The sequence below is a fragment of the Aricia agestis genome, chromosome Z (genome assembly GCF_905147365.1).
Source record: "Aricia agestis chromosome Z, ilAriAges1.1, whole genome shotgun sequence".
NCBI classification, from domain to species: Eukaryota; Metazoa; Arthropoda; class Insecta; order Lepidoptera; family Lycaenidae; genus Aricia; species Aricia agestis.
This window is the reverse complement of record NC_056428.1, coordinates 30,198,734-30,219,770: the sequence shown is the minus strand read 5'-3', so window position 1 is coordinate 30,219,770 and position 21,037 is coordinate 30,198,734. Positions and strand designations below refer to the sequence as shown.

General features: G+C 35.3%; 2 protein-coding genes and 1 long non-coding RNA gene across 5 annotated transcripts in view; 2 read left to right on the top strand and 1 right to left on the bottom strand.

Moving 5' to 3' along the window:
- Positions 1-1,478: 1,478 nt before the first annotated feature.
- Positions 1,479-16,218, top strand: LOC121738449 (transcriptional repressor CTCF). Of its 3 annotated transcripts, none has more exons than XM_042130502.1 (15): positions 1,479-1,595; positions 2,167-2,268; positions 3,727-3,863; positions 4,093-4,239; positions 5,795-5,878; positions 6,295-6,386; positions 6,512-6,681; positions 6,946-7,082; positions 7,267-7,417; positions 7,621-7,787; positions 8,013-8,149; positions 8,433-8,667; positions 9,485-9,677; positions 14,385-14,542; positions 15,523-16,218. In XM_042130502.1, exons 2-15 carry the CDS (start codon positions 2,169-2,171, stop codon positions 15,601-15,603), a joined length of 1,989 nt encoding a protein of 662 aa, XP_041986436.1. In that variant the 5' UTR covers positions 1,479-1,595; positions 2,167-2,168; the 3' UTR covers positions 15,604-16,218. The 3 variants fall into 3 exon arrangements, with proteins under 3 accessions (XP_041986436.1, XP_041986438.1, XP_041986437.1); XM_042130503.1 differs by lacking the exon at positions 1,479-1,595 and adding an exon at positions 1,649-2,025; XM_042130504.1 differs by lacking the exon at positions 2,167-2,268.
- LOC121738446 (SET and MYND domain-containing protein 4-like) overlaps positions 14,694-21,037 on the bottom strand; it is a 30,901-nt gene continuing 24,557 nt past the window's right edge. Inside the window, exon 16 of the mRNA XM_042130493.1 lies at positions 14,694-14,704. The gene's annotated coding sequence lies outside the window, so the exon portion shown is untranslated. The remainder of the gene's footprint in view (positions 14,705-21,037) is intronic.
- Positions 16,272-21,037, top strand: part of LOC121738454 — a 285,981-nt gene continuing 281,215 nt past the window's right edge. Inside the window, exon 1 of the long non-coding RNA XR_006037290.1 lies at positions 16,272-16,367. This is a non-coding gene — a long non-coding RNA (uncharacterized LOC121738454). The remainder of the gene's footprint in view (positions 16,368-21,037) is intronic.

Sequence of the window (21,037 nt, the reverse complement as noted above, 5' to 3'; positions counted from 1 at the left end):
TGAACAGTCTTAGCTGCTTATTTCAGAGTTCGAGTCATGATCACTTTCCAATACAAAATCTTCGTCATTATCAGAAAACTCATTATCAGAGTGATTATCTCCCATAGAAACCGATTTTTTTCTTTATCACTGCTTAAATCAGCATTCAGCCATTGCTCTATTATGTCTTCGCGATTGGTTGACATATTTTTATTATTTTCCATGATGAAAACTGAAATTTAACTTAAAAATAACTACAAAACAAGAATTATAAAAATACGTATCTATAGTCGTGGGTCCAATGGACCCATGCATAATCATTTACTTACCACTGGAGTAGCTCGCGAAAAACGTCCGTCTTGCTGCGTATGCACCGGCTTACTGTCGAAAGGTACTGAGGTGCGTGGGGAGCTCCACCACCCATAGCGCTACTAGTGCTTGTTTAAAGAATCATCATGGGTCCAGTGGACCCACGACTATAGCTGTTAAGGGTTAACGCGAGCGAAGCCGCGGGCAAAAGCTTGTCGGTGTATAAGCGTCAAAAGCGTGTAATGTTATATCCTACTTACTAGGACATAACAAAGGAGTCGGACTGCATATTTCATGTAATAAAAGTGTTAATAAAGGTTTTTAGTGAACATTTAATGCTCCGCTAAATAATAAACCATAAGAACGGTCAAAGAATGCCTCAAACACGTGGATTTAAAATTAAATACGTATGTATATGTATGTACGTATATATAATTTCGGGCTTTTCAATCGGTATTTTTGTAAGCTAAAAAGATAATTTATAAGTTTATTGAACCCTTATTCGTGCTATATAAGGCATTAGTGCTAAAAATGTCACATCAATTAATAATTTGGCTATAAAAATTGCATAGCTTTTTACGTGTGTTTACGGATTTCTCATCACTTGAACTATAGTTAATCGATATCTTGAACGAATTGACTTTCTTTCCTGTATCATAAAGTGCTTTGAAATAATCGACAAATAGAAATATTCAAGAAAATAAACGCACACTACTTGTATGAAAATAAGCACAAAATGGCCACGCGATGGCGGGCTAAGACTACATCTACGGGGCAGTGCAGACTGTAGCTACGCCGAAACCACTGACCTCTATAATACACTGGATAGGCGATCGCTATCAATAAAATATTCCTATTTGAAAGTCGCCATATTGGCGCTGATTGCTATGTGAAAGCAGTAGTGAGTGTACTTGGAACTACTATTTTGCAAATGGCGGTTGTAATTTTCTATGTAAATTAGTTCACAGTACGCTAACCGCGGCGCTTCAAATCGGCATAAGAAATAGCTGTCATATTGTACGGCATAGCCATGGAATTAATATGTACTAAGTACAACATATTAATTCCATGGCCATAGCCTGTCCAGTGTATTAAGAGGTCTGAGGTCAGTGGCCGAAACGCTAGCCACAGATATACGAAATTTTCTGTATATCTGTGGCTTCGGCAGCCATTATAGTGATTTTGACTTTTGTAGTTCTTGTGTCCGCCATTATTGCGCCATGTCGGCGTCCCAATCGCTTTACAAAGATTGAAACGCCCTCGTTGGGCACATTGTGGAAATACGAAAAGTTGTTAGAAATTAGCAGGTATATTTTAAAAATTATGATGTTGTGATGTGCTTTAGATTACTTGACAAAATTTTTATTGTTTCTAGTGCATAATCCACGTTGTCCAAACTCAAAATTACTTTTACAAATCTGAGAAATACTGTAATACCGTAACTATTTCATAAGACTAAATTGACGACAGCGCCGCCTGTGATATTTTTCATTACTTAAAAATCTGTGAGTGACGGCAGCTTAGTTACTAATCCTTGTTGTGTTTCATATTATTTTAAATATTTTATTCATGACAAATGAGTATAAAGTGAAAACAAGCTGTCGACATATCACTTAAAATGGCGGACCTACTTCAGTTATGAATTGTTGCAGTAGTTTATTTCTATCAGCCTCATTACATTCTATCAACAACTATGTAAATCAGTGTCCAATATATATGAATAAATTTTGTTTGCCGGTAAATTATTCTACTATCTATCAATTCCATATGTGCAATGACATGCTCCTACCACGTACCATACCTAATACATGTTCAAGCAAATGATCAGACAACTTAGCTTATTTCGTTCTCTCACTGTAAAAAATAATTTGTGAACAGCCATGGCTCCCAGTAAAAAAGGGGCCAAGAAGCAGACTTTGATCCAGACATATTTGAACACATACAATCAACAAAACGAAGCAACTACTGCCGTCATAGCAGGTAATGACTACTTACTGTTATGGTCCCAGAAAAGTTTCCCTCCCTGTTTTGTCTTTAATACTAGAGTACACGCGTGGACTACCATTGTAGACCAGGTTTTCAGTAATAATTTTTCAGTAAAGTGCGCCAGAAACTTTATATTATAGATAATCCTTGTTTGATAAATTTAACAAAACCTCAGTACCTCCTGTGCCCACATAGTCGATCGAAATAAATACTAATTCGCCATCAAAAACGCTGGACTACCATAGTAGTATGTGCAAGTAATGGTGTGCTAAATTCAAGCGTGTATGTTTTATTGAATTATTTGACTATAACTCTATTATTGTTTACTACTATAAAGGTTACTTGAATAAGTAATCTTTGGTTACTTATACAAGTAACAAAAGATTTTTGAGACTGGTAGTTAAAAGAACAATTTAATTTTTTTGTTTATCACTTATAATTACTTTTTCTAATTTAAATAAATGACTATGAATGAGTATATCAGACTTATTTTATTTCACTGTTACTACAGCAATGTCTATTAAGATAATGCAAGTATATTTAGTGCAGAATGTTCAGCATTTTAACCGAAATTTGGCCGAATGAAGAAGTTTGGTTCAAGCTGCCGAAGTTCGGTTGAACCGAATGTAAAATGAATTTCGGCCCACCCCTAATAATATACTACTTTGGTATTTGTGTACTTATTATATTTTTTGATAACATTAGTAGTACTCAGGGATCCCTACATTTTTTTTTATTACTATCAAGCTAATTTTTTGTGAGTAGCATCATTTTGATATGACGAACAACAATTTTATCTGTGAAAAATCTCGAAAGTGGTAACTAACAGAGATAGAAAGGATTTCATACTTTGATTTGATTTCCTAGAATATGGATTGTTTTATTTGTAGGACAATGTTACTCTTAAATTATGTAACTATTAAGTATTAACCTATCAATATATAAAAAATCAGCTCGTTAGGGTTCATTTTTAGGGTTCTGTAATCAACAAAACTTAGTTGACTACAGAACCCTAAAACGGAACCCTAAGTTCTATCAGATTTTTTGTATGTTGATAGGTTAATAGTTATGTAATTTAAGAGAAACATTGTCCTACAAATAGAACAATCCATATTTGGGGACCATCAAATCAAAGTATAAAATCCTTTCTATCTCTGTTAGCTATCACTTTCGAGAATTTTCGCAGATAAAATTGGTGTTCGTCTTATCCAAGTAAAGCTACTCACAAAAAATTAGCTTGATAGTAATAAAAAAAAAAAATCTAGGGATCCCTGGGACCATGACTACTACTAAATACTAATGTTACTATTTTAATAATGTACTAAAATTGTAAGCTATGGATTTCGGCAAAGTAACGATTCTAATAACTATTAAGTTTAATATAGTAGAAGTGGTCTCATTTTAAGATAGTATACTCTGGCCATTAGTATTTTACTTTTTGTTATCTTGTAGTTAATGGGAATGAAGAAGAGGCTGACGCAGGAGTGACTTATTTTGTGGATGAGGATGGTCACTATTATTATCAGTCATCTGGAGATGGCCAAAATATTGTATCATTGCCTACTGAAGTTGCTGAAGAAAATGAGGAGGTAAAAAGTTTGCTGTATCGAAATCCAACTGTACAGATTTGATATCAGAAATTTGTATAATGCAATAATAATGTCAGCATTTTGTAAATTTACTAACTGTGCATGGTGTACGGTGCAATTTGAAGCAGTGGTTTTAATGTTTAGTCAATGTTTGTGTAAACATGCATGTAGTTGTGCTTTAAGATAATAATAATTTACCTGTCCGTGAAAGCTTATTTTATTCTTGTAGATAGCAGAAGACAGTCATATGATGGTTGACGGGGAGTCTTATCAAACCGTTACACTGGTACCTTCCGATACTGGTAACGGTGAAGTCAGCTATGTACTGGTGGTACAAGATGAAACCAAACCAGTTCTTAATATCAAAGTCGATCAGGTATGATACCTTATTTCTTTTTCTCTTACAATCATACCGGTTACACACACTCAATAATAATAATATTGTGATTACAATAATTAAAATTTAATGAAGACTTTGATAAAAGGTCCATAATAATTATATCAAACTCTTCATTCAATTTAAGATATCAAATAATCTACATTTATTATTTATATTATTATAATTCTATAAAACAATATAAAATAAGAGTTCAAGCGCAATTTTATTTATAAAATGTTTAATGCCTCATTTTGAATTTGATTTTTAATTTTACATTTTAACTTCTTGTTTTCTTTTCTGATACTTTACTTTTTACTAGTCTAATATTATATAAAATTCTCATGTCACAGTGTTTGTGCAAGAACTTTTCCAAAACGTCTCAACCAATATTAATGAAAATGAAATCTATACTTACAGTACATTTGTTAGACCTGAGAATAAGTTTTTATCTACTTTTTTATTTGTAACTTTTTATTGTATAATTTATATGGCAAAATAACGTTTGCCAGGTCAGCTAAGGTGTACATGGGGAATCGAGACAATAGCGGCCCTGTCAAAAAATTTGTCATTTTCTATAACTTCTTCTTCTTTTGGCGTAAGCCCCCCCCCATTTAGGAGTTGAGGCGAAAGATGTGAACAGTTATAACGTAAACTGATTGCCATGCAGTGGGCACGGGTGATGACTTCATGCGAATACAAGATTAATATAAACCGCGATTGACAATGAAGTGTCAGATGTTCTTAGTCTAAGGGCGATATCGTATTTTGCATACTCGATGTGAACTGAATATGAAGTATAATATCACTACAAACTCATAAAAAGTTGGAGATTATCATTCTAAGATTTACCAAGAGGTTTTCCGATGAATCTGTAATAATAGTCCGGTTAACGAATGACTCAAACGAGGTGCGTGAGCGGGAACCTAAGCGATTTCTGCTGGAACTTATTCAGGGTGATTAGGGACAAAACATACTAAAAGTCCTGACGTCTAAGAGGTGAGCCAGAGGGAGGGGGGCCGACAAAGGTCTAAATTTTTGGGTTTTCGCCAATAACTAAAAAACTATGCGTTGTAGCAAAAAATATTCTATAATGAAATTAAAGCTTATTAAATTCTTTATAAATTCTATTCTATACTTACTTTTTTACAAATTCTCATCTATTTTCGAACTACACACTCAGGAAAAGTCAAAATTTAAAAAAGCTTTATTTTTAAATATTCCTTTCTATATCTGTTTGAATAATAGCTTTTTAGCTTCTATGCTTCGTTCAGTGAGTGAGAGGGCCTCACTCATCGAACCCTACATCCCTCATCCCCCCATTCAGCCATCCCCTCATCACACCCCTTAAAGCGGCAAGAAATTGCTTAGGTTCCCGCTCACGCATTCTACAACTACTTTGTTGACTGAGCTATATAATCAGTGTCTTTATAAGAAGTCAATTTTATTCTTAAAAATTCTAAATACAGTACGAGCAGTTTTTATTTACCGCCTAGACTCCAAGTACAGTTTAGTATTTTAAATAGGTTTCAATTTTATAATTTTTTGACAACAGCAGGAAGAAAAAACTGATGATGTGTACAATTTTGAAGACGAAGAAGCAGAAGAAGGAGCTGAAAATGTGGAAGAGAAGAATGTGGTATGTCAATATCAGCTACTGAATAGGACTTCAACATAATGTATGGTATATATTATTATGTTGAAGTATATATTATATTCAATGTGACAACGCCTTAAATGAACGAATGGCGAGGGCGCTGCTGGTAAAGGAGAAATGTAAAAAATGGCGTTTTTTGTATAATGGCAGCGCTAGTTTCTTTTTTTGCCACGTTCCTTTAAATCTTTGTCGCAATATACAGTTGAAGACAGATTTGGTGCTCTTTTGTATATTTTTATTGCCAAGTTTATTGATTGTAGTGAACAAGATCTGCCTTTACAGCTTTTTTCCTTGAAAATCATAAACATACAGATAGTTCAAAAACATATCAATAAAACAATGTTTATTGTAGGTAAAAAATTGTGTACTTTTTAATTTATGATAACTTACCTTTTTAGTTGAAAACCAGCACTGCACCTGCACCTACAAAAAGGGGATATTTTAGGCAACATTTTACATGCCACTTCTGTTCATACACAAGTTATAGAAGGTAATTGTTATTTAATACCTAACCTTTATTACGACTGCAAAATTGTGTCTATTTTTTGTGCCTAAAGTACTGAAATGGACTAAGTTGAGAAACTACAGCATTATTTAATTATTATGTATTTGTAGGTACCTACTTCTAAGGCACATGAAGTCTCACTCTGAGGAAAGGCCACACAAGTGTTCAGTGTGTGAGCGAGGTTTCAAAACCATCACATCCTTGCAGAACCATGTTAATATGCATAACGGTGTGAAACCACATGTCTGCAAGTACTGTAACAGCCCCTTTACAACTTCTGGTAAGTGATAATAAAAGTTGGACAGATATCTATTTAATATATTTTAGTGAAGGACAGCAAAAAAAATATTAGTAGTTCTCTGCAATCTTTGTTCAGTATAGGAATGAAAGACCATGCATGAAATATTGAGTCTTAAGGCTTGATTGAAGAAGGTCAATAAAACCCTCCAGTTTAAATCTAAGTTGAACGGGAATTGTGATGTTAAAAATCAATGCTGTTTTACATAGAAAATGAATTGTAATAAAATTAAACTGTTACTTTTAGGTGAACTAGTGAGACATATAAGATACAAGCACACTCATGAAAAACCACACAAATGCACTGAATGTGATTACGCTTCTGTGGAGCTGTCGAAGTTAAGACGACACGTCCGCTGCCACACTGGCGAGCGTCCGTATCAGGTTTGTATTATTTTATACTATGATGAGACAATATTGTATTCAAATATTATTTAATCGATTTCCCATCAATATTGCCACAAATTTAGATTGCAGCATTGTGGCTAGAAAGAGCAGAACATCTTATTCCTGCTAAACTATTAATTGCTTGAAAACTTGTATCATATTGTTTCTTTCTCGTTGACAGTGTCCACACTGCACCTATGCATCTCCCGATACTTTCAAGCTGAAACGTCATTTGCGGACTCACACTGGAGAGAAACCGTACAAATGTGATCTTTGCCACATGTGCTTTACGCAGTCGAATTCGTTAAAGGCACACAAGCTCATTCATAATGGTAAGTTTCATAACTTGTTTCATAAAAAAATTATGGGGATGTCCATTTGCTAAGTCTCATATACTTACTTGGCTTCAGACAAAGTTTACCAAGTGTGGAAAAGGGTATCTCCAAGCGTCTAATGCCATTTATAAACCTCTTAGTAAAAAATGAAAGTATCATTCCGTAATGCAAATATAATGTAACTAAAATTTTTATTCTAGTGGCGGAGAAACCAGTGTATGCTTGTGAGCTGTGCCCAGCGAAATGCGGTCGCAAAACTGATTTGCGTATTCATGTGCAAAAACTGCATACATCAGACAAGCCACTGAAGTGTAAGAGATGTGGAAAATCGTTCCCAGACAGATATTCATGCAAAGTACATAATAAGGTAATGTATACTGTTGCTAGATGAATATCTTTGATAGCTGTATTATAAAGACGAATGTATCTGTCTGTTCCCTCTTTATCCTTAAACTGTTGAATAATTTGAATGGAGGTACGGACATAGGATACTTTTAAATTGTAGAGTTACAGATTATATTAATTATTATTATTGAATGTACTGAAGGTTCTGAATTAGAATATAATAATATGAAAGTATTAATAATTTCAGACTCATGAAGGTGAGAAGTGTTTCAAATGCGAGCTCTGTCCTTACGCGTCGACAACCCTACGGCACCTGCGGTCGCACATGCTGAAGCATACTGATGAGAAACCCTTCGCTTGTGATCAGTGTGACCAGTGCTTCAGGTAATATTTTTGACTATGTATCTAAGGTGCCTAACTCACTAGGAAATAGCGACGCCAGCTGCTGCAATTAATATTGAAATATATGACCAGGTGACCAACTTGGAATGTTTGGTCAACGAACCTTTCAATAGTAAGTTATATGTGCACTTATTTTATTTTAGCATAACAAAAAGTCTAGACATTGCCTGGTCTGTGAAAGTCTTTATTAAATAACTACTTAAATAGTCTTTAAACGTCTTAGTGACGGGCAGGTAATCATTATATTCTAAGTTACCTCTTTCAGACAAAAGCAGCTACTTCGACGTCATCAGAACTTGTATCACAACCCCAACTACTCGCCCAAGCCGCCCAAAGAGAAGACGCACACTTGTCACGAGTGCAAACGTACCTTCGCCCACAAGGGCAACCTCATCCGCCATCTGGCTATCCACGACCCTGACTCCGGACACCATGAAAGAGCTCTGGCCCTCAAACTCGGCAGACAAAAGAAAATCAAGAAAATTATTAAAACCATCAAGGTACAACATTTTATTTGCTGAGGCTTTTCAATAAAAATGTATGCATAAAATTACTTTTACTTAAAATTTAATTTGATTTGTCTTTTTTTATAATTTTGGTCTAATTGATTTATTATTATTGTGCATTTACTTTAAACATTAATGTGCTTAATTTACAATATTATGCTGTTTTGATTTTCATCAAATTTTTCAGACTATGACTACTAATAGTTATGAATAAATAAATAAAAAAGGAATAGTTTAAATATATTATTTTAAAAAATATCGTAATTGTAATGCTTCGAAAATTATAATTTGACATCATATTTAAGACTGCAATGCCTAGCTTTATTAAGTTATATAATGTTTTTAATTTCTTAAAATATGCAATTGCCGTTAATGCATATTGTACGCATAGCAGTTTTCATTTTCAGTCAGTGCTTTGCGAACTATTACAATGCCTTTGAGACATCCTATATGATATATAGTAAAAATGTGCTTAAAGTTATTGACTTACAGTATAAATGAAATAAGTAATCTAGTTTGTGAACAAAACAACTGTATTATAATGTTTTAAAATTCAATGAAACCATATTTCGTGACACTTACGAAATTACAGCTTACAGCTCTGCAAAATATATAAATTGCGATTAGTGAAAGCTTGCTCTAAGATTTATGTTAAATTTCTGTGTTTATCTTGTATTATCAAGTTTTAAAGTAAAATATTTAAACATTAATTTGCAGTGAAAATATGCTTTAGCGATTTTGTAATCTTCTCGTAAATATTAATTGAAATTCATGAATTAGCAAATCAATAATACAATTTTTTATCATACAGCCGCAGGATGTGTCAGACAATGAGGACAATATGGACAACATTAAGTTGAACCTTGATAGCGAGGAGTTGGTGACTGTGGCCGATGGTGATGGACAACAGTACGTGGTATTGGAGGTTATTCAGCTGGAGGATGGCACTGAGCAACAGGTTGCTGTGGTGGCACCCAACTATACCGAGGAGGACGACCAAGAAGGTAAACTTCAGCAGTATGTCATAACAGGGTATAACAAAACTAAGTGATAATACTCGAGGGCGTGTATATCCTGTTTGTAGATCTTACAAAGTAACAGCATTGTAATAGTTATTTTGACTGCTGATTGAGAAATTCCCCAACATCATGAATTTGTCAAAACAAATAAATATTTAAAAAAGATACTCAGGGCGTTCGCTGCGTTGAGAGTGTGCCCGGCGCGGGCGCCCTTCTGACACAAAGGCCTCCAGCCTTTTCCATTTGCATCTGTCACGAGCCAGCCAAAGCCACAAAGGGTCAGCAGAAGCCCTGATTTCATCTGACCATCTTTTAAGTGGTCGTCCTCTTTTCCTTTTTGTATTATATCTAAGGGGCCATTCTGTTGTTATTTTTGACCATTTATCTTGTCCTCTAATGATGTGTCCTGTCCATTGCCATTTCAGTTTTTTTTATTTTTAAACATACATCCACAAAAGTTTCCTATGGTCAGCTCTTTTCTTGTCTCTTTTTGTAAAGCCTAAATTATACTTCTTTCCATGCTTCTTTGACCTGTCAAAAAATATCTAAAAGCTCAATCCTGATTGAGCTTTTAGATATTTTTCGAAGTTGTTGCCCAGGTTTGACTTCCAAACAATCGGCAGAATGGAACTGTTGAATATTTTTCTTTTGATTGCCACAGAGAAGTCTTTATTTTTCATTATGTCCTTAAGAGATCTGCGGGACTAAAATGGTCACATTTAGCAATTCCTCTCAATCAATTCAGCAAATGAATTGTCAAAACTGTCAAACTGACAATTAATGTCAAATTAGTACGAATTTGAGCGCTTACAGACGAACGGACGTCTCGCATATATTTTTTTTACTGTACGTCCACTGTATCGGCAGCGTACGGATTACCGACTAGTATGTTTATTAGTCCAAACAAAAATAATAAATCAAAATTTCTGCTTTCCACTTTTCCATCCACACCCCCATTTTGAGCAATTATTTACTATACTAGTCGGTAATCCGTACGCTGCTGATTCAGTACGTACTGTAAAAAAATATCTGTTTGATGCGAGACGTCCGTTGCGTACGCGGTACGATACTGACCTGTGGACGCTTACCTTTAGGCGGTACGTCACAACTGGGGGCTTACCACCACCTCTTCTAAGCGATACCGTTTGACAGATAAAACAATATTACTTTAACGTCAAGCTAGCGATCTTAAAAAAGTTGATATTTCACAGCGGATTTAACAATGTTTTGCATTATTTACTGTTTTTAGTAAAATTATATGAAAAAGTGAGTTCGGTAATGTTATTGTAATATTACAACCAAGTGTTCTGGAAACACGGTAGTTTTAGAAAAGGTCGTGGTAGGCCCCCTGCAAGCGTCATAAACTGTCAACGGCTGCCGCCGACACGTGGCAAGGTCTTCGATCATAATTTGCAGATCATTCGCGTTGTTGGATATGAGTACTATGTCATCTGCAAAACGAAGGTGGTTTAATCTTATGCCATCTATGTTGAGGCCAAACTTCTCCCAATCTATTTCTCTGAAAACCTCCTTCAGTACCGATATGAAGAGTTTTGGTGACAACGGGTCGCCTTGTCTAACACCCCTACGGACTGGAAAGGAATCTCTAGTGATTTCCAGTTTCACCTGAGCAGTGCTGTATTCGGTAGACATTTTGTATGAGTCTTACTGTATACTTTTCTGAAACTCCCTGGATCCTAAGTGCTCTCCATAGATGTTGATGTTCCAGGCAGTCAAAAGTCTTATTATAATCGATAAAGACGAGGTATAGTATCTACCCGAATTCTTGGCACTTAAGTGACTGCATGTGGGCAACAGTAAAGAATCCTGATCTGAGTCCAGCCTGACATTAAAGTTCACATCACACATATCAACTTGGAAAGGGAGCGTCACCGTATCGCCTTTCGCCTCGCCGTCAACCAGGCATCAACATAATGTATGCACGTATGACGTAACCAAAGCGTATCATTAGCGCCTGTACGTCGACTCGGCTACGGCTAGGCGACGCCTCGCTTACGGCTCGGGGAAGGGGAAAGGGGCCAAGGGTGGACGAAGAAACGTAAGCTTGAGTACGGAGAGACGTAAGCACGGGGACGACGAGCCGTAAGCGGGTGGACGATGAGCCGTCCACGCGTCGCATCCCGGTTCGGATATGCCTGAAGTTCCGAACGTTCAAGTGAACGAATTAGCTACAAAACAAAAACAAATTATCTTGAGTATCAAAATATAATATGTATCATAGTGAAATAAGGGGACACTTTTAGAGGGTGCAAATGTTATTTCTAATTCAAAAAATAGTCACCCCTAAAACCCACCCTTATAATTCCAAGTCGATTTTCTTCCACCCCACAGTGATTGAAAATTGTAAAAAAATTCATGCTAGTACACTTATACATCCTACATACGATGGTAATATTTTCAACTTGCGGACTCACCCCTAAAACTTACCCTTAAAATTCCAAGTCGATTTTCTCCCACACCACAGTGATTGAAAATTCTAAAAAAATTCATGCTAGTATACTTATAGATCCTACATACGATGGTAATATTTTAAACTTGCGGACTCACCCCCAAAACTTACCCTTAAAATTCAAAGTCGATTTTCTCCCACACGACAGTGATTGAAAATTCTAAAAAAATACATGCTAGTATACTTATAGATCCTACATACGATGGTAATATTTTCAACTTGCGGACTCACCCCTAAAACTTACCCTTAAAATTCAAAGTCAATTTTCTCCCACACCACAGTGATTGAAAATTCTAAAAAAAATCATGCTAGTATACTTATAGATCCTACATACGACGGTAATATTTTAAACTTGCGGACTCACCCCCAAAACTTACCCTTAAAATTCAAAGTCGATTTTCTCCCACACCACAGTGATTGAAAATTCTAAAAAAATACATGCTACTATACTTATACATCCTACATACGATGGTAATATTTTTAACTTGCGGACTCACCCCTAAAACCCACCCTTAAAATTCAAAGTCGATTTTCTCCCACACCACAGTGATTGAAAATTCTGAAAAAAATCATGCTAGTATACTTATAGATCCTACATACGATGGTAATATTTTCAACTTGCGGACTCACCCCTAAAACTTACCCTTAAAATTCAAAGTCAATTTTCTCCCACACCACAGTGATTGAAAATTCTAAAAAAATTCATGCTAGTATACTTATAGATCCTACATACGATGGTAATATTTTAAACTTGCGGACTCACCCCCAAAACTTACCCTTAAAATTCAAAGTCGATTTTCTCCCACACCACAGTGATTGAAAATTCTAAAAAAATTCATGCTAGTATACTTATAGATCCTACATACGATGGTAATATTTTCAACTTGCGGACTCACCCCTAAAACTTACTCTTAAAATTCAAAGTCAATTTTCTCCCATACCACAGTGATTGAAAATTCTGAGTCCGTAAGTTGAAAATATTACCATCGTATGTAGGATCTATAAGTATACTAGCATGAATTTTTTTACAATTTTCAATCACTGTGGGGTGGAAGAAAATCGACTTGGAATTATAAGGGTGGGTTTTAGGGGTGACTATTTTTTGAATTAGAAATAACATTTGCACCCTCTAAAAGTGTCCCCTTATCTCACTATGATACATATTATATTTTGATACTCAAGATAATTTGTTTTTGTTTTGTAGCTAATTCGTTCACTTGAACGTTCGGAACTTCAGGCACATGGTTCGGAGCCTGTTCTGAGGCGAGGCGATTACGTTACGGTTCCGCTTAGTGTGCGTTGCAGTAGGTAGTTTCATACAAACAATATTTAACGGCTCGAGGCGATACGGTGCCGATCCCTTTCCGAGTTGTAATAACTAGCTGTCCCGGCAAACGTTGTTTTGCCCTATAAAGTATTTCGATTTTCACCCATATTATTTTATTGAAATGACTAAAATATACTTATATTTTAGTCATTTCAATAAAATGGCACCATGGCAACGTCCATCGCTATCCCGTCGCACAAACAATGGTCGCCGTCAGTCGCGAGTTGTAATAATTTACTATTATTTATTCAACAAATACACTTATCATTATAAAAAGTAGATGTTGTCCGCTTCTCGACCCTAGCCGATATGCTCGCTAAGATTCACGAAATTCGGTCGAACCGTTTCAGAGGAGTAACTAATAGTTTCTTTCGTAAAACATATACCTGAATGGGCATTGTCCAAAAAAAAAAACACATGTACTTTTTAAATTTTTTTTCGTTAAAATAGGGTATTTTAAGAATATAAATTAAATCATTTCGAAATTCATTGGCTAGTTTTTTCTCAATAAATTTTTAAAGTTTCGCTCTGACGTCATCATCGGCGGCCAATAATTGACCTCTATAGTATGTTTTTTCCTTTTAATCTTATTTACAATGGCTGGTTCGTCAAATGCAAGTTCTCATTATGTGAAAGCTAATACGAGAAGCTTACCAAAAGTTCGAAACGTAATGTTGGTCGAATTTATTGCTAATTTAACGCCATTGAAGGTCAAACAAAGGTTAAACATATTTGTTCAAAAATATAAGTAACTAATGGGTATTTTTTTCGTTTTTATACAGAAAAACGATCACTGACCTTATTCCTCGAAATGTTTTTGTAATGAGCAAAATAAAAAAAAATGCACAATCCCCATTGAGTTGCAAATTCTTTTAAACTGCATTTCTTGCAACAGAATTAGAAGAAGAAGAAGATGAGGAGGAGGATGAAGAGGATGCAGAGGAAATCACTGACAGGAAGATTATACACTACAACAAGGAACAAGAGAAGAAGAAAATATTGGACCGCAGTATTAAACTTGAGAAAGAAGTTGACACCTGTTTTGGATTTGACGTAAGCAAAGTTGTTTTAATCTTAGACCTATAAATCTACGAATAATAAAAACTAAGGAAAAGTAACTCCGTCAAAAAACATGCTCCACAATACTTGTCAAAAAAGTGTACCTTAGGTACACATTTCAATACATTTGCAATATTTAGGTGACCTTGAGCGATACTAGGCTGACGTTACATGAGAGATCAAAAGGAACCAAATTTAAAACGGTAATAGTATGGGAGTTACGATTCCTTAGTTATTATTATTTATAGCCTATAATGATGGTTTGCTTGAATGGCTTTTAAGCAATGAGGGTGTTTGATATTCTGTTTTCCACCAGGTGCCACTATGTAGCCTTAGGGTCTCTCGTGTCATATGTCACGATAATATTATGTCTATTTGATACGATAGCGGATATACCCTTACCTGAGGGTCAATTTAGACCGCAACGCAACGCGTAGATGTATTTCTAAATTTGTACTGAATAATAACTGAGACATCTTGGAAAAATGTCAATCTGTCAAATCCATACAAATCTATAAATGCATCTACGCGTCGCGTTGCGGTCTGAATTGACCCTTAGGCTACAGAGCTGCACCCTGAGGCAAATAGAATATCAAACACCCTCATTTAGCAACCACTTACATAATATTAACCATATTATTATTAACCACTTACATATCATGAACATGCAAAAACGTCTTTGTGAAACTCTACCTAAATCTTAAAGGCAATGAAGTTACTCTTAGAATTTAAATTTTAAAATATTTAGCTGTTATAATTTACTTTTTTATTTATTTGACGTTAGGTAATAATAGCCTAAATCACTCACCGTCATTAATAATAATATGTATTGTAATATGGCCAATGTTACAATGTTTATGTCAATTCCATACATTTTGATTGCTAATTCTATAAAGAAGCGACAAAGAAAACTTCTTGGCTTCAGGTTCTGTTCCTTTTCAATTAAATCTCTCTTAATCCCTTATTTTTTTTAGGAGGAAGAGGAAGACGAGGAAGTGGAGGAAGATGACGAAATGAGTTATGGCAACGAGGAAGTTGTACTGCGTATTGTTTGATTATTCTATCATGTTCACCAAATATTATGGTCACAGGTCAAATATATTTACAATAATTGGGTAACCAAACAGGCCCTTATTATGAACATTTGTGGACACGGCCATCATTTTGACGTTTGCACTTTTTAAAACACAGCTAAAGTTCATTTGTCATCTTGATATTTGAACTTTTAAAATTATTTTTTTTTAAAGTTGAAATGACAAGTGTAGGCACTGGTCTAGTTAATTAGCACCACTATAATACATGTTTAGGTACATTGTTTGCATGGCGTATTTTATTTACTAATTACTGTAATTTATTTTCTGCTTTGCAAATGTTTAATTGTGATGATGGTATCAACATGTTTCAGTTTTCGTTGTGATATTGCGTAAGCTTATAAAAATCAAGCAGAACTGCGTATAAATTGATTATTATTAAAATGCTACTAAAAATCGGCGTAATTGTGAAAGAACGTAATTTTTTTCTTAATTAGATTTTATTTTTTAGTTCTAAATATGTATAATATGCAATTTTTTACAACTTGACTTTATACATTGCACTCTTGTACATATTGCGTCTGTCGTTAGTTCTTAAGTTCTATGTGAGTACAAGTGCTAATAAAGATTGTACCAAATTTTCAAAATTAGGCAATCTTCCTGACTAACAAAATTATTTAAACAATCATTTATTCAATATTTCGTCCTCGTCTGTTACGTCGAAAAAGACGCTTTATAGACAAGGATAAAATATACTATAGCGCGGCTATACTCAACCTGCGGCCCTGGTTAGTTTGAACAATTTTTGAAAGTCACGCCCACAGGCGAAATAGTGCAAAGTCCTAGTGAAAGTCGTGAAAATGTTTCCACTTTTAAGTTGCAAATTTTTAAGAACGTTATTTTTCTAACATCAATTTTTGGTTGTTACCCGCGACACCAAGACTAAAACGTGTGTGGCGCCCGTATATAAAAAAAGGTTGAGTATCACTGCTATAGCGTATCCATATTTTTATTAGTAAGGCGGAAGTATAGGCTATAGTAATTGCCAACGTGTGAAATGTTCTGTACTTATGTAGCGTCCTGGGTCGTTTTGATATATTTCTTTCAAATACTTGGAACATAATATTATCACTGGTGATAGCTAAGTTATAGTTTATTAAGTTTATTTGTAGTATTGCAGGCGTTAAGTCCATTTAAGTCATTCGGAATCATCTTTACTTCTCTACATTATTTTGCGTGTATATATAAATAAATATTCTTTTGTTATGTTTGGTTTTTTAGTTTCTTCGCTACTTTCATTTTAAATATTACAGCCAAATATTTCCGGTTCATCGTGTTTAAAACATTATTATCGATAAAGAGGCAACTAAAAGTATGTATGTTTTGTGATAATAGGGTGAAATGACTAGTGATTGGACAGTACTAGTCAACGGACAGAGCACAAAAACACAATATTTATTAAGGTTGCTTTAAAAACCACCCGTTTTTCTTTAAAATCAAGCGTTCTATTACTTCACTCAGTTTTCAGAGCACAAAAACAATATTTATTAATGTTGCTTTAAAAACTACCTGTTTTTTTTAACATCAGGCGTTCTATTACTTTAAAAACAGTCAGTTTTAAAGCAACTTTAATAAATATTGTGTTTTTGTCCAATGATTGGTACTGTCCAATCACTAGTCATTTACCTTATTTATTATAAAACACAACTTCGTATACGTAAATAGTAAACAGCTCAAAAGGACAAATAATGTTTTAGCTACAATCGATCATATCTTAAAAATAAAACTGCCTATTCAGGGGTCACCAAACATGTAGAATTTCGTCTATTGTATCGCTACTAATTATTATGGTGCCCATACACCATCCTTCCTATTGTACAATCGGCATGACGCTACCGATTGGATTAGTTAGAACTGGCCGTGTGTGGGAGTGGATTGGCATGAGTCATGCGTCATCAATGAGATATCACTTATCAATCGGTAGCGTCATGCCGATTGGACGATAGGAAGGATGGTGTATGGCCACCATTATAGCACACGTCTTTTAGTATCTTGTATGTGGGCAAATACATCTAAACTCGATAGCCAAATTCTTAAGTTCGGTGACCAGGCTATAGTTGAAGTTTGTTATAACCTTTACACCATAATCATATTTATAGCTATAGAATTTTAAAAAATCATCATTACCAATTACTAAACACCAACAATAATTTTTAGTAAATAAAATAGTTATTGATGTATGAAACAAGCAGTGTTATTTTATATTATAGAAGAATATTTGATATTTTGTCTGGTATATAAAAAGGCCAAGTGTTGTGTTATATAAAATTTATAAATGGCAAGAAAATGAACAGAAATAAGACGGCAGGTGCTAAAACAATTTGGATTAGGAATAAATCGGGATCTTTTTTGTTGTAAAGCAATAATAAACACAAGGGATTTTTGTCCTTTTAAGAGTTACAATTTAAGAGTTATAATTAAATTAGTATAGCGAGTTGTAGCCATCGTGAATACTTTCAAAAAACGTGTTTTTAAATTCAATGCTTTTTATTCATTACATTATACATAATAATAATATATTATGTGTATTGAGTCCTTTGTATACAAAGCACGTATAGAATTTTTTATGACAAACAAGCAAACCCCAAAAAATGGTATAGGTACACCCAGGGGCGTAGCGTACCTTGGCGGGTACCCCGTATAAAAATTTGTTTGGAAGGGTAAAGATTTCTCAAAAAAGAAAATGTTTGCATAAAATTAAGAGAAATATTTATTCATCATAATTATCTATCTGTCATATTTTTAAATTCAAATTAAATATTAACTCTCCTTGCCTTTTTTCGGCAAACTGGTTAATTAAATTATTCAGCTGATGATGACTAGTTTTTCTAAAGTTTCTGCCATTATGGACAATAGTGAGTGAGTAGAAGTTCTTAAAATTTTAACGCTACTCGGGAAAAAAGAAATTGCTTTTTTTACTTTTCTCATTTCTGAAATTAAAAAAATTTGGGAAGATTTTATTAATTTTTGCTTACGCGCCTTGGGGCGTACGCCGGGGGCCCCGTGTAATTGACACGGCTGATAAAGCGGTAGTTACGCCCCTGGGTACACCGTACATCAAATATTACACTACGTAAGGTATATTAAGGTAGTTGTAAATATTTAAAAGTACTGTTCCAGGTTTCCACTTAAAAGTCCAGTCACTGGATAGAGTGAATTCGGCCATTGACCTAACTTTTTGTAACTTTCACACGCGCTCGAAAATATTGGTCTCCGCCTCACATAAGATGGAACGAGTAACCAATATTTTTGCGTGCGAGAGAAAGAGATAAGCAATAGATGATGGACGAATTTCTCAGACATGCGACCAGACTATACGTATGAATATTTGTCTAAAACACTATTAGATCTTTGTCTATATCTTCCTTGCACTCAACGTTTTAAATGATTGACTTTCATAGTAAATACTGACAAGGAAATCCATTTTTAGACAGACAGCAGCCCTTCGTAATTTGATCGGGTTATAGGCTATAGCAAGCCCAGACAAATGATCACGACTGACATTGACATAAGAAAGTCTACAAATAAAATATTATACAAGATGTAACAAAACTAATTGATAATACTTTAGGGTAGTGTCAAGTGTCCCCTGTATCGAGTTCACTGTAAAAGTAGCAGCGCTGAAAGAGTTTTTTGAAACTTTTGCATAGGAAAATTCCGGACGCTCAGGCGTTTGCCCATACAAATCACAAATAAAATTTGCTCTTTTAGTGCTGCTACTTTCAGCTTCACAGTGAACACAATATAGGGGGCACTTACAAACCCTAAAGTATTCTCACTTATTTGCCACTTTTTTGAAAAGATAATAAGAGATAGTGCGCTTTTATAACTCCGGGCGTCAATTTATCGTGGACGCCGACTTCCATAATAAAACGTTAAGTACAGTGCTCCCAAAGTGAGAATGCGCATAGAAGTTTTCGTCATTGTTCGGCAACGATCGTTTGTCCCGAGCGTCGGAGGACGATGGCACAAAACCTTTTAGGCGCTTTGCAGACGACAGGGCGGGGCGGGCCGGTCGAATTCGCCGCGAACGATAGCGCAAAGGGAATCCTGTATTACCAACGCACACGGCGGGCAAAAGGACCGCGCTACAGGTGCCCGGTGGGCACTGGCGGTGCGGCATGTCCGTCGACAAAAAGCCTGCCTCGCCCCGTCGTCTGCAAAGCGCCTTATTGGGCATGTCCGAATCATGTCATGCCATGGCAACGCCACCAACAAGTTGTTTATATTTTAATATAAGCAACTTGTTGGTGGCGTTGCCATGGCATGATATGATTTGGATATGCGCAATAAAACGTTTCATGGCGCATGCACCAAAAATAGAGACAATTGATGGACCAGCGACAGCCACCGAGTACCGACTATAATATTATGATATTTACTTTTATTTCTTTCGAACAAGGTGCAAAAGGATTGTTTGGGGCTCTTACGTTTCATAGATTCGGGTATTTCCGTCATTACGACAATTAGCGAAGATTTTCATGAGCATTATTAATTTGGGAATTGGGAGTAGGCACTGTACGTTAAATGCCCTTTTTATTTTACGCACCGCGGACGATTTGTGCTTTTCAGAAGAGTGTAGACGTCTTGATGTCGTCTAACGTGCACGTTAGAAAGTTATCGTCGATGGAAATTTAAAAGCGTCTTCATGTTATGTTTCCATACATTTTACTTCCCTATGTTATCGTTTTACCGCGGACGACCACGATATTACCGCCACGTCCAAAATTATAAAAGCGCACATTATCTCTCTGCTTAATCTGGGCAATGCTTTATCCTGAAGGAGGCCTACGTTTTTTGTATAGATGTCACGAAAAAAAAAATAGATATCACTACATATTTCGTATATTCTTTACCATAGGCTTCTGATAGCGACAGTGTAAAATATATGTTGTCTGTATACAAGATGTTAGTATAAACCATAAAGTTTTAATACCTAGCGGAATAGAGAAACAAAGGCCTGAGCAAGAGAGATGTTACTATCAGTAACACTGCGTGGTAAAAAGAGACGTGTGATACATTACAGCAGCACTCTTTTTTTTGAAGTCCAGTCGGCACGTGCCGCACGTTGACAATTTAATCTCATAGAAATCATGTTCAATCATGCTTGTGTAAGTGTATACGTACACATTTTTTACACACAGATGAAACCAATTACGGTTTCGTTTGACAGCTCGAGATAGTTGCTCTATTCCGCTAGGTACAACTTTTTCTATGAGAACAACGCTGGCAACTCAAAAAAATCCGTCTTCATACCCATACAAATTGTCGATTCGGGTATCCGTATGAGTATGAAGACGGCATTTTTTTGAGTTCCCAGCATTGTTCTCATAGAAAAAGTTGTTCATTATGACGGTTTCAAGGATAACGGTGTTTACTTTAACACACTGTATTTTAT

What these genes read in the sequence shown, in the direction of transcription:
- LOC121738449 (XM_042130502.1), top strand. Translation starts at nt 2,169, where the DNA reads ATGGCTCCCAGTAAAAAAGGGGCCAAGAAGCAGACTTTGATCCAGACA. An exon ending in TCATACACAAGTTATAGAAG is followed by an intron (nt 6,387 to 6,511) that starts GTAATTGTTATT and finishes ATGTATTTGTAG; the next exon opens with GTACCTACTTCTAAGGCACA. An exon ending in ACACCTGTTTTGGATTTGAC is followed by an intron (nt 14,543 to 15,522) that starts GTAAGCAAAGTT and finishes TATTTTTTTTAG; the next exon opens with GAGGAAGAGGAAGACGAGGA.